The 13,063-nt window shown below is 41.7% G+C and overlaps 1 protein-coding gene across 1 annotated transcript in view; it reads left to right on the top strand.

The window, feature by feature from the left end:
• Positions 1 to 13,063, top strand: part of Gramd2b (GRAM domain containing 2B) — a 105,503-nt gene that overhangs the window by 69,953 nt on the left and 22,487 nt on the right. Inside the window, exons 2-3 of the mRNA XM_048811886.1 lie at positions 7,179 to 7,298; positions 10,464 to 10,575. Of these exons, the coding sequence (XP_048667843.1) occupies positions 7,179 to 7,298; positions 10,464 to 10,575 (232 nt within the window). The remainder of the gene's footprint in view (positions 1 to 7,178; positions 7,299 to 10,463; positions 10,576 to 13,063) is intronic.

Raw genomic sequence — 13,063 nt, 5'->3', positions numbered from 1 at the left:
TAGGATAAGAAAGCAGTAGCCTCTGCCCTTCACCCTCCCATTTTCTTCTTTAGTAATGCTTTCTCTTTCCCTTGCTCCCTGCGTCTCTCCTCTCTGTTCTCTTTCGAACCCCTGTTCATTTAATATACATGTGCCTGCCTTACAGGTGTCTTCTTTTTCCCTCTTGCCTTTTATCTTTCTGAATGTCTCCCAGCCCTTGGTTAATATATAGATCTCATGAAGAAGGTGACGTTCTAGTAACCACTTGAAGGAGAGGAGGGAAATCGCGTGACTCTCTGAGGAGAGCAGGCCAGCAGAAATCTCTCCCCATATCTTGGGGTGTGGCTGGGCTGAGTGAGCGAGGGTCAGAGAGATTAGGAGAGTGGATAGGGCACCCTCCTGATCTGGAGTCCTTGTTAGGTTATGTTAAGGATTTGGACTCTGGGAGAATTGGGGGAAAAAAAAATGGTCCTTTCTGCTCCATGATACTGAAGTTCTTTTTTATGGGGACTGTCTTCTCTCTGAAGATAGTAATTAGGTTTGGGGATTTGTTTTGGTTTTTTTTTTTTTATATATTTCTTTTATGCTTGTTTGTTTTTATTTTCTTCTGGTTTCTGCAGTGAGTTTCCTTAGGATTTTACTGTCTTATTTGTCAAGGTTTATCTTGGGCCTTTTCTTTCAGACTTTCACAAGTTTTCTTAAAGATCTGACAATCTTTGCTTATTGTTTCATATTTAAGAACAAAGGATTATGGGAAAAAGAAGGGATTAGAGTATCTATCCTGGACCTTTGTTGTCCATGGACGGGGAGATGGCTTCTGTCTGAAGACTGCCTTATTCAAAATGGAAGGTCAGGGGTGTGACCTGGGGCTCCCTCCCTTGTACTAGGTACCCTGGTTTCTGTACCTCAGGTTTTAAGGTTTTTTAGAAATGAAACTTCTGATATTTTCACTCTTGGGCTAAACTCTTAACTGCCTGCCATTTGGGTCTGAGCACAGGGACTGAGAGAGGGCTGTCAAAGGTTTCTCACAGGTATACCTTCAAATCTAATGTTTTGAGCAACTTCTCACCTACCCCTCCTATAGCACCTCTCTGAATTGCTGACAAACAGGTCTCTGTTCTCCTATGTCACACTGATGCCCATACTCTAAACTACTTGGCTGCATGAGTGAATATTGTACTTTATGTTCTGTTCCCCATATTTCAGAAATTTGGAGAAATCCCTCTTCTAATGATGGTTTCCTATCATTCTTATATCAGAATTATTGCATCTTTTAGAAATCCTCATTTTATACACCCTAGAGAGGGGAGGTAAATTTTTATCTATCTGCCTTGTATCTGTCTATAAGTCTATCAAGAAAAAATAAAGTTAGTCATTAATGGCTTATTTTAATGTCACACTGACCCTGAAAATCCACTTAACTCTTCTAAATATTTAAGATTTTTTAATTTAAAAAGCCACACTTGGAGGTGCATGCCTAACTTTCCAACTATTGGGAGGCTGAGGCAAGAGGATCTCTTGAGCTCAGGAGTTCAAGGCCAGCCTGGGCAGCATAGTAAGACCCCCAACTCTTGAAAACAAAGGCGGTTCTAGAGTGTTGCCAAGAATCCACGAGGCAGTAATAATAAGAATTGTTTTTCCTAAATGTTTTTATCAAAAAGTCATCAGAAAGCCTGGCACAGTGGTGCACACCTGTAATCCAGCAACTTGGAAAGCTGAAGCAGGAGGATCACAAGTTGGAGGCCAGTCTCAGCAATTTACTGAGAATCTGTCTTAAAATAAATGTAAAGGCCTGTTTAAAAAGTTTAACACTAGTCATTATTAAAATGATTATTGTTATTCTATGTATCAGGTACTCTGCTAGGCACTTTTTAAATAAATACATGTTTTTAATATAGTTGTAGATGAACAGCATGCCTTTATTTTATTTATTTATTTTTTGTGTGTTGCTGAGGATTGAACCCAGTGCCTCACACATGCTAGGCAAGTGCTCTGCCACTGAACTACAGCCCCAGCGCCATATTTTTAAGTTTAACACTTCATTAACACAAATGTGTAAAAACAGCTATATATTGTGATGTGAGTCACAGAATCTCTACTGAGGGCAGTTTGGCAATAACTATAAAATTTGTAAAATCACATGCCTTTGTCATAGCAGTTGCATATACAGGAAATTATACAGTAGGTATATTCACATACATAATAAAAATACAAAGTCGCGTGTTGCAATGTTCTTTGTATTTGCAAAAGACTAAAATCCACTAAATGCCCATTGATAAGGAACTGGTTGAATATTGTTCATTAATTCAAATGGAACTCTTATGCAGTCATTAAAAAGAATGAGGAAGATCTATTGTATACTGATAAGGAAAAGAACACTGAAATACAGTAAGTAAAACAAAACAAGGTGTGGAATACTAAAGCTGTCATTTATACTTAAAACAGACACACACACACACACATATGCCCAGATGTCCCAGGAAGAAAACACAAGTTTCTAAGAACAGTAGGTACATTTGCAGAAAGAAACCAGGCCACCACTAAACGGGGGTAAAAGGGAAATTTGTTTCCTTATTTATAATTTTCAGCTTTTGTACTGGTGCTTATGGTACCTATTCAGAAATAAATATTTAGATAGATAAATTAATTTAAAGTGTCTAGACAAAGGTATTACTATATTAGAGTTACAAATGGAAGGCCATTTTGACCTAAAAATCTATCTTGGGAGATTCTAAGTTTACCAAATTAGAAAAGCTGAAGAGTCACCCAGCTGTCCTCAGCTCAGCTTCTACCTGCTTCGGCACCTCTGCACCCCACGCTACTTCCTTCTTTTGGTTCCTAGATGTCTGTCTGTGTTTGTACTATAGCTGCTGCCCAGCAGTTCCCAGAAACTTCCTCTGTCTCTGCTGGTTAACTAGTTGCTTCCCAAGTATTGCAGTCTTTGCTTCAGCCTTGAAGCCACAGGCAGGCACACACCAGAAACAAGGAAGGATCTGTGAGGAGTCCCCAGGTCTTAGTGAGTCAGTCCTAGCTGAGCTTTCAGTACAACACGCGACACTCTGCTTTCCCTGGCCGTGTCCAGAAATGTATCCTGTGGAGATCCTCTTTGTTGGTAACAACTGTCGTTTGAAAAATGATGACCAGAGGGTGGTTGGTTTTTTGGTTTGTTTTTTAATGATAGTGGATGTAAAACTACCCCCACCTGTACTAGAGTAAGGAATCTAGTGGGTTTTTGGTTTTTTTTTTATGCCTTTGCGAACACTAATTTAACATGAAGGTAGACTCAAACACAGGAATTACTGCCGTAATTAGAAAGGAACACTAAACCACAGTGAGACGCTTGTTTTTATTCACCTGAGCTGCAGCTTAATATAGCTTCTGCCAGATGGCTCCTTATTTACCTGGCCTTGCATGTGAGGATACCTGAGTGCAATACATTCTCAGCAGGAGGGGCAAAGGGCCCGGGACCTGAGGTGACAAGAGAAAAGAGGGTCGAGTTTACCTTAAACTCACAGAGACTATCACCAGGAGGAATGATAGTTAACTCTATGTCAAACTTCTAGTTCTGAAAAATTGTGACATCTGAATTTATGTCATCATCAGACTACTGAGGTCTGGGCAGTGACCCATATTGGGCCATTGATAAGGATAGTCCAACCTGGTTTTTATTTTTAGATTGTGTAACCATTTTATTGAATCCAGCTTGTCCTAGCTGAATAAAAATTCTTTCCCCTAGTAGGTGAAGTTGGGCTTGGTGGGTGTAAACATGACTGTCTTACTGCTCTGAAATTCCTACTGAAGAGCTTTCAGGACCCATAGCTGATGCATAAACTGGAATGGAGATGGGAGAAGAAATAACCTGCCAGCACCAAGTGATGGTTTCCACCATCTTCTGCTGTTCCTATGGGTGCTTAGAACTGTCAGCTCATTTATCCTCCTGAAGCTCCAAGCATCTTACCAGCAGGGACCATTTCAATAAATATTTGTTGAAAGAAAAAAAAATTTTTTTTGTTTATTGTTTTCTAGTTGAGTCTCTTAGTTGGAGATTAAGGGAACTTAAAAGGCTTTGTTTTTCTGTTAAAAAATAAAATAAAATTCAGCCTGGGGTTGTGGCTTAGTTGTGGAGAGCTTGCCTAGCATGTGTGAGGCATTGGATTCGATTCTGGGCACCACATTAAAAAAAATAAAGTTATTGTGACCATCTACAACTAAAAATATTCTTTAAAACCCTGATTTTCTTATTTTCATGATTTAAATAAAAATGTTCAGCTTAATGGAGAGTAACTTTAAAGTTACAGAGAGTCCTTGAGGAAGCATTCCGTTTCCCCTCCCACACTTTGCTTCTCAGACGCAGGCACGTCCCTACTGTTTGGACTCTACAGAGCTTCAGTCTAGGTTTGACAAAACCTCCAAGGTAAGGGGCAGGGAAAAAAATCTCAGCTGTTAGGAATTAGCTTGTTTGAGTCTAAAGCATCTTAAAAAAAAAAAAAAAAAAAAACTAAACTAACATGGAATTTACCCATAGATGAAACTCACTTTCTCTTTGAGACAATATGTAATTAATCCCACATCAATCAACATGTGGTGATGACCACTGTGAGTAAAATGCAGAACTGAGTGTTATGGGGAAAAAAAAACAAAAAACAGAAGTTCCCTGCCTGCAAGGAATTTGGTATAGTCATTGGATAACAAGACGTGGGTGAAAAGCTAACAGATCAAGGCATTCATTGTTTAGGGGCAAGGTGAGTTACAGGGAGGCTTTGAGAAGAATGTCCTCCTGGTAGGGCCCTCAAGCACAGAATCTGCACTGAAGACAAGCACAAGTTTAAGGAAGAGCCAGGTGGAGGGTATCTGGAAATAGCCTCTTTTAACTCGAACATGCCTGTGTGTTTTGTATTGCAAGACATTGTTCAGATAGGATGCACAGATATTGTAATCTGTCCACCTGAATCAGAACCACCACGTGACACTCAGTACTGAAGTGCCTGACCAGGTAGGGCAAGGTCAAGGAGGGGCTCAAAGCCAGAGGGAGCTGGGCTTTCTTTACATCTTGGTGCTGGATGTAAGAGGAGCTTTCTCTCTGCCAGTCTATGTATCAGGGGTGTGGCCTCGAGAGAGGGACACCTTTTTCAGAGTGGCTTTTAGCAGGAATGGCTCTTTCTATACAAAAGGGCTATACAGAACAGCAAAGGCTCTGCCTCCAAATCTTGTTCTATCCCCCCATAAAATTGAGTAAATATTTAAATGAATGCTGAGATGGATTGTTGAAGTTCCACACACAGTTGGTCTCCCTACCTAAAGAGTGCTTCTCAAGTGGATTTCTGTCTGATGCCCCTAAAGAATAGGAGTAATATGTGTGTCTTAGGGAATAAATAGAAGAGGCAAAGGTGTGCTCCAAGGCCAATTCACAATTTGAAAACTCTAAGTTCGTAAGTTAAATTAGTATTAAAATTTAAAAGTTCGATTATTTTATTTTAAACCAATCAATGTTTTCTAATAAGAGTTCAAGGTCTCCCATGTAATCTTTGTCACATAATGCAGTGCAAATAAGAACTAAGCCTTTTTAATATACTTGAGTGCTTTAAGTACTGGAAGAACCAAAGAAGTAAAAGGTTGGATCTCTGTTCTCCAATATTTGTCTACTTAGGAAAAAAAAAAAAAGAAGAAGAAATGCTAACTACAGAATGAGAACATCAGTCATTCATAGGAATTATTACTTGGTTGATTATGTTTGTCAGATACACTGGCTCTTGATTTCAACTTTAGGATAGGACTCCTAGTATAGACTACAATGTTTCTATGCGTGACAGGGCTAAGCAAGCAACAGCAAAGCTTAAACCAGCCAATAACATTTCCTGCCTGCTTGTTCATATGCAGGTGGAAATATCTAATAGGTGGTAAATTAAGGTTAAAATGAGGAAATCTGTCATAGCAATGCCATTTACTATGTCTTACTTTATGCTCAACTACCACAGTGTTTTTACATCCTCAAAAGTATGTCTTACGTGTTCATTGCTGGCATCAAAGAAGTTCTGATCCTTTAATAACACCTTCTTTTCTCCCCTCAATATTTCTTTACTCGGTTTGGGGATATAGCTCAGTCGGTAGAGTGCTTGCCTTGCATGCACAAGGCCCTGGGTTCAATCCCCAACACCACAAAAAAAAAAGAAAGAAAGAAAACTGAATATTCCTTTTCTCCTACTTCCCACAATGGAAATTGTACCCAAGTGGTGTACACCATGATGGTCATTGTCCATTTGTTCAATGTGCAAATTCTCTTGACTCACCTTCCTGTCTACTCTCTTCCACTCTTTTACCAGGGTTAGATCTAGTTTTTCCAAAACCACTTGACCGTGACTACATACTGCCACTATCCTTGACCCTGTGGTTTGTGTAAAGATGAATCAGATTTCCACTTCACCATGGGGCTCTCACACTGAAGAGCTAGTAAGAAGGATAAATGGACGAGTAAGTGGTTGGGGGATGGATGATTGAGTGGGGAGAGAGACTGAAAGAGAGAATGTGTACACAAATACCTTACAGGTGAACGGAACTGAGTTTGAATTTCAACCAAGGTAGATGCTAGTTTTGTAAACTTGTTCATATTTGATGAAAGCTTCAGATATCCCATCTGTAAAATGAAGGTAATCAATCCTATCCAGCCTGGGTGGTTGTAAAGATTAAAGACTGTAAATTGCTTAGGGAAGTGGTTGGCTAAAACAACAACAACCCAAAGTGGAACCTTCATAACTACAACAAAAGGTGATAAGTGACATAAGAGAAGTACAAACAGAGTGGGTGGGAGTTCCCAGCACCTGCAGGCAGCCACCCCTTGTGGGTTCCAGAGCGCTTGCGCACAGGGCCCTCCCATCCTCCAGGTGATCTGCTGCCCAGCACACGCCTAGGCTGGCCAAAGCTGGGCGGTGCAGGGCCCACAGGCACAGCCCTGGGAGCTGAGCAGTCCTTACACAGTCGGCCTTTTCAAGTGAAGTAGCTGTGATCTGCAACTATTGCCCTCGAGGCTCCAGCCCAGAGGGGTCAGAATGGAGATTGGGAAAGTGCACAGCTGTCCAAGTTGACCAGCCTGTCAGTGGGGATTCAAGATCATTTGCTCTCCAGAACTCCAGGTTACTCCACCGTTTTTTTCCTTCCACTTCCCTCTGGATGTCTAAGGTGAAGCGTTTCTCTTTCTTCTCCAGCTCAGAGGCTGAAAATGGTGTGGAGGACAAAAAGAAAACCAGCAGGAGTCCAACAGCCCAGTCCCCTACCCCCTCGGTGGAGGCTGAGTCCCCAGACCAGAAGAAAAGCATCTGCCTGCGGTGAGTCCTCACTTGACTCTTTGTTCTCGGGGTTGTGGGAAGACTGGGGTTTCTAGTTTTATGGTTGGTGTGAAGAGTGTGGACCGACTGTAGGCAAATAAGGCCTCTGGGAAAGAACAGAGTGTTTTTCCTTGACAGCCAGGCACAGGCACTTGGCTTCCTCTCTCTCTTTCTAACAGCCTCTTTTTCTCCTCCTGCCCAGCCTTCTGAAGTATGGGTAGCCTTTTCAGAAAGCACTGATTTTGCAGACTGATGAAGCCAGGAAGCCCCACTCCCAAGCACAGGTTTATTGATTGATTCATTCATTCATTCATTCAGTCAGTCAGTCAGCTATTTGTTTGTTTGTTTGTTTGTTTTAGCTGTTGATGGGCCTCCATTTTATTTATTTATTTATATGTGGTGCTGAGAATCGAACCCAATGCCTCACACATGCCAGGCAGGTGCGCTACCGCTGAGCCCCAGCCCCAGCCCCCAAGCACAGATTTATGAAGCACCTGGCAAGGCTGGCCAGTTGCAGCATCTGCTCAGCCTCTGGGCCTGGCTTCTCACTTTCCTGGGAGCCATGGAAAAGAACAGAGGAAAACCCATCCCAGTGATCCACCAGGCCACCTGTGTCTGTGACTGGGCTGTGAGGGAAGTTAGCGGGGAAGGGAGACTTTGAGGTATATAGCTGTGGTTTCCATCAGTCTCCGAGACACCAACTACCAAGAAGGGACTTAAAGTTGCTTTTGAGCCCTTTAAAGAGAGTAACTAAACCAATGGTCAATGATAGGTAAATGTGCAATTTTTTTGTTTGGGTTTTTTGGTTGTGATTTTCTTGATTTTTTTTTATTTTTGTTTGGTTTGGTTTTTTAAATACATAGATTGAGCCCAGGCCCTTTCACATGCTAGGCAAGTGCACTGCCACTGAGTTACATCTCTGGCCCCCAATGTGGTTTTTTTTTTTTAATCTCAGCTGAGGAGCAATCACTCTCCCTGCCCATTATTAGAACTTCTCCCTCTTTTGGCGCCTACTAACAAATAATTAACTAACTGCTTCTTTTCACTTCTTTCCTGGCTCCCAGCCCATATCTTCTCTCCAAATCTATTCTTCATTCAGGACCAAGCGTAAGTTTTAACTCTGCTTCCAGATTTCTCTTTTCAGACTCTGATTTCCAATTATTTCTCCATCTTTTCTGCATGCCTGTCTTGTGGCATCTCACTTTTCTCCATCCCTTTTACAGTAGTTTTTTGTAAGAACATCCTGCCTCACTCACCAAGTGAGTCTCTCCATAAGGGCACAAAATACGTTATTGTTTCATGTAATTTTCAGCAGTGTCAACTGGCTCCAACAGTCACCTTGCAGACATTATTGGTTTTACTCCAACTTCCTCAGGCTTGAGATGAGAACAGCACATTGCATCAGGGAGGACACGCTGGAAACTGTGTGGCCTCATGGCCTGTGCTATGGCACAGGGGCGAATGCTCTGTTTGCACTGTCGGGAAATCCTTAATCATTTTTGTGCAGAGGCTGCACACTTTAATTTTGCATGGGGCTTTGCTCATTGAGAATGGCACAGTTGAAAAAACCCAAGAGTAAAGAAGCTTTCCACACCAGAGGTCAGCCCTACACAGACAGCCCCCTGTGGCTTGAAATTACCCAAGGTAGAGTCACCTGCTCACCTTGTCATTCCTGCCTACATGCAGCCTGTGGTCTTCAGAAGACCTGGCCATGTCCTTGGCAATGCTGTTGGTACTCATTTGAATCAGAAGAGGTGATGACACTGAAATCAGAAAGGAGTGTGAATAACTGGTAATTTGACATTTGTAAGAATAATTTTCTTTTCGAGGACAGACATTTACTCACAGTTTCCAAAATGTGATCTCTAGAATTCCCCGGAAATTTATATGTATAAATAGGTTCAATGGCCTGTAGCTGAAACCCAATCACTTACCTTGAGTTGCTAAGCAGCACTTAACCTGTGCTGTGAGCCTGGTGGGATCATGAACTGTTGGGGCTGGAAGGGGCCGAGGACATCTATGGCCTGTGTTTTCACAACTAAGCAAATCAGAGCCTAGTGTCGTGTCTAATGTCAGTCATTTCTGCCCCTCTGTGGCATCCAAATTATTTCATATTCTTCCTAAATCTACTTTGAACCAAATATGAACAGGCCCTCATATTAAGGAATAATAATGTAAAATCATGGATTTCTTGTATATCATTTCCTCCCAAGAAATAAGCAGGCAATTATGCAATCATAAGACTTGTTCATATATTACCTCTGGAAATCATATATGCATTTCACTTGGACTGTTTTTAGCTGTAGGATTGAATATATGTTCAGATTCCACATCTGCTAAAATGGAGAGCCAGAACTAGAATCACTTTAGAAAGAAGTTCTGGAGCTCTGACCTCTGCCCTTAACAAGACAGGACCTAAGAAGACTTGACCCAGATCTAAACATTGTTTTTGGTTTTTTTGTAACTGATTTCACTCTTACTATTTTCCCCCATCTGAGATGTTTTGTTTCTCTTTTCCTCATACCCAATTCTTGCTCATCCTGTTAGGCCCCACTCATTAAGCCCACATTGTTCTGTTGACCTCCTCTTCCCTTGCCTCTTGTTTGACCTACTGTCTCTGTACCTTCTCCCAACTCCTCTGATACATCTTGCTGAATCAAGTCCTGCCTTCTTAAAGCCGTGTCTGCTGCGTGTGCACACAGGCTCCCTAAACATAAAGACTGCCTTGTGTGCCCAAGGCATTTAGCACAATGCCTCCCTCAATTAATACTTGTTAAATATTAATGGGTTCTGAGACAGAAATATTCTTTGATTGAATTATAGCTCTAATTTTATTTGGTAATTTTCTTCAAATACTCCTCTTTATACTGACGAAAATACTTTTGAAATGATGTGGTTACTTTCACATCGCAACTGTCATTTCTCCTTTTATAAATAAGTTATCATTTCTGCAGTTTGTGCTGATAGCCTGCTCTAATCCCCCACTCACTTGAGACTCGTGCTGTGTAAATGCCCTAGAGTATCAGGAATGATTGCTGATATCTAGAAGAGACAAATAAACATCAGGTTTTCTCGTGACATAGTATAATAATCAAGATTTATTATAATAAATAATGAGTGGATAAAACAATTCATCTTATAATCTCCTGGATTTTATTTCCCCAGGTCAAAATCCAATTGTGATGGTACCTCTATAGTAGGTGATAAGAACGACTGTAAAACAGAAAGCAAAAATGACCCTAAGACTGAAAGAAAAAAGTCTTCCTCTTCCAGCCAGGTAATAGGGGAATGGAGTAAGTGGATGACAGAACCATTAGGGCCGAGGAAGGGAAAGAACCTGAGCATGGTAGCAGCTCAATTCACAATAGCCAAGCTATAGAACCAACACAGGTGTCCTTCAACACATGAACGGATAAAGAAAATGTAGTATATATACACAATGGAATATTACTTAGCCATAAAGAAGAATGAAATTTTAACATTTGCCAGTAATGGATGGAACTGGAGACTTTCATACTAAGTGAAATAAGGCAGTCCCCAAAAAACAAAGGTTGAATGTTTTCTCTGATATGTGGATGCCAACCCACAACAAGGGAGGGTGGGAAGGGGAAGAGTAGAAGAAGTCCATTGGATTAGACAAAGGGGAGGGGAGGGGAAAGGAGGGGTAAGAGGAAATAGGAAGGGCAGTAGAATTAATCGGACATAACTTTCCTATCTTTGTATTTGAATACATGACCAGGTAACTCCACATCATATACAACCAGAAGAATAGGATCCTAATTAGAATAAGTTATACTCCACGTATGTATAATATGTCAAAATACATTCTACTATCATGTGTATCCAAAAACAACAAATAAAATAAAATAACCTGAGCAGGCAACTTCCTGCATGACTGACATAGGCACAGGAGTTCAGAGAGTTTGGAAGGACAGACAATGGCTCTTCCTCTGGTCAATTTCTCATCAATATTAGATTCTACACCTGACCTTTCGACACATACTGAGAGGTAGCGGATGCTGTGCTGTGTCCCCTAACTCTGACAAGTACCCAGAGAGCATATACTAACACAGTGCTTGTCTAATAGTTAGCAGGACAGGGGACGATGTGACATCCACAATTAAAATTACAGAAAAGGCACCAGAGAAGAAAGGCCTTCTGCAGAAGTAATTTCAGTTCTGCTCTCAGATACACCCCGCTAGGTAACAAAGCCCAGTTCTGTGTCACTGAGTGTGACGTGTTTACTTGGGCCAGGAGTTTGGGGTTGGTGTTTTTTGTTGTTGTTTTGGGTGTGGGGAGTTGATCTCAGGGCCTCCCACACACTAAGAAAATGCTCCACCCCTGAGCTCCACTTCTAGGCCGGTCTTCTTGTCATTTGGGGGCTTGAGAGGGGGTTTTTGACATATCACCCCAAATGCTTAAATATGTATTTCCTAAAAATTAAAACAAACAGCACACCCATGAAATTTAATGAAGTACCAAAATTCAGTTTGTATTTCCATAACTGCCCTAGTAAGGAATGTCCTTTATAAAGTAAAGGTGTTTGGGATTTTTTTTTTTCCCTACCCAGATCCAATCAAGAGTCAGGTACTATATGTGTTGTTCCACTACCTTTTTTTTTTTTTTTTGGCTCTTCATTACATGGACATTTTTGGGTAGAGGGGGGCGCCAGGGGTTGAACCCAGGGGCACTTAAGCACTGAGCCACATTCCCAGCCCATTTTTGTATTTTATTTAGAGACAGGGTCTTGCCGAGTTGCTCGGGGCCTCACTAGATTGCTGAGGCTGGCTTTGAACTGGAGATCCTCCTGCCTCTACACTGATGCTTTTAAAGACTCCATGACCTAAGATGTTTTAAATCAAATGTGTGAACAGTGCTCCCTGTAGCCATTAAACACAAAATACTACTGAAGCTCCCATCAAACACCTAGCTTTCATCAGGGTATCTTTCTCAGTGCAAAGTGCCCTCCTAAGAAGCAGCACAAGGAAATGTACTTTATGTAAGGTGTCTATCTATAAAATAGCTGGCTTTCAGGGACCACCTGTCATTGTGACAACCTGGTCTACAGCTTTCCTGTACAGCAACAAGAGGTCCGGTCCTACCGTTGAGCCCCCCTGGTTTGGGGACTACATCATCAGGGGCCTACTTGCCCATCTCTCTCAGTTCTCCTAATCAGACTTTTTCTTCAGAAGCATCCTATGCAGCAGAGTGATCCTGCAGAGGGAGGACCTAGCTCAGAGAGATGCCACCAGGCTTATAAGGGTAGCACACTGCCTACTTTTTTGGTATGGCTTAAAGCTCCCAGTATTCCTGAAGAGAGGTCCTAAGCCCTGGAATAGGGACACCGAGTTCCTAGGGTTATTTTGAGGATGAGGTTTGTGAAAGCAAGTTGCAAGCTGCACATGGTGAAGATGAAGAAATGTGCAGCATTTCCAACTCTTGGGCCTTCTACTGCCCTGGAGAGTTAATTCTTTTGTGTGAAATCCCACTTGTCAGCCGGGCACAGTGGCACAGGCATGTAATCTCAGCAGCTCAGGAGGCTGAGGCAGGAGGATCTCAAGTTCAAAGCCAGCCTCAGCAACTTAGCAAGGCTCTAAGTAATTCAGCAAGACTCTGTCTCAAAATAAAAAATTAAAAATGGGCTGGGGATGTGGTTCAATGGTTAAGCGCCCCTGGGTTCCATCCCTGGTATAGAAAGAAAGGAAGGAAGGAAAGAAGGAAGGAAGGAAAGAAGGAAGGAAGGAAGGAAGGAAGGAAGGAAGGAA

The sequence above is a fragment of the Marmota marmota genome, unplaced genomic scaffold (assembly GCF_001458135.2).
Source record: "Marmota marmota marmota unplaced genomic scaffold, marMar, whole genome shotgun sequence".
Classification (NCBI taxonomy): domain Eukaryota; kingdom Metazoa; phylum Chordata; class Mammalia; order Rodentia; family Sciuridae; genus Marmota; species Marmota marmota.
The sequence above is the reverse complement of the archived record's forward strand: the minus strand, read 5'-3'. Positions and strand labels throughout refer to the sequence as shown.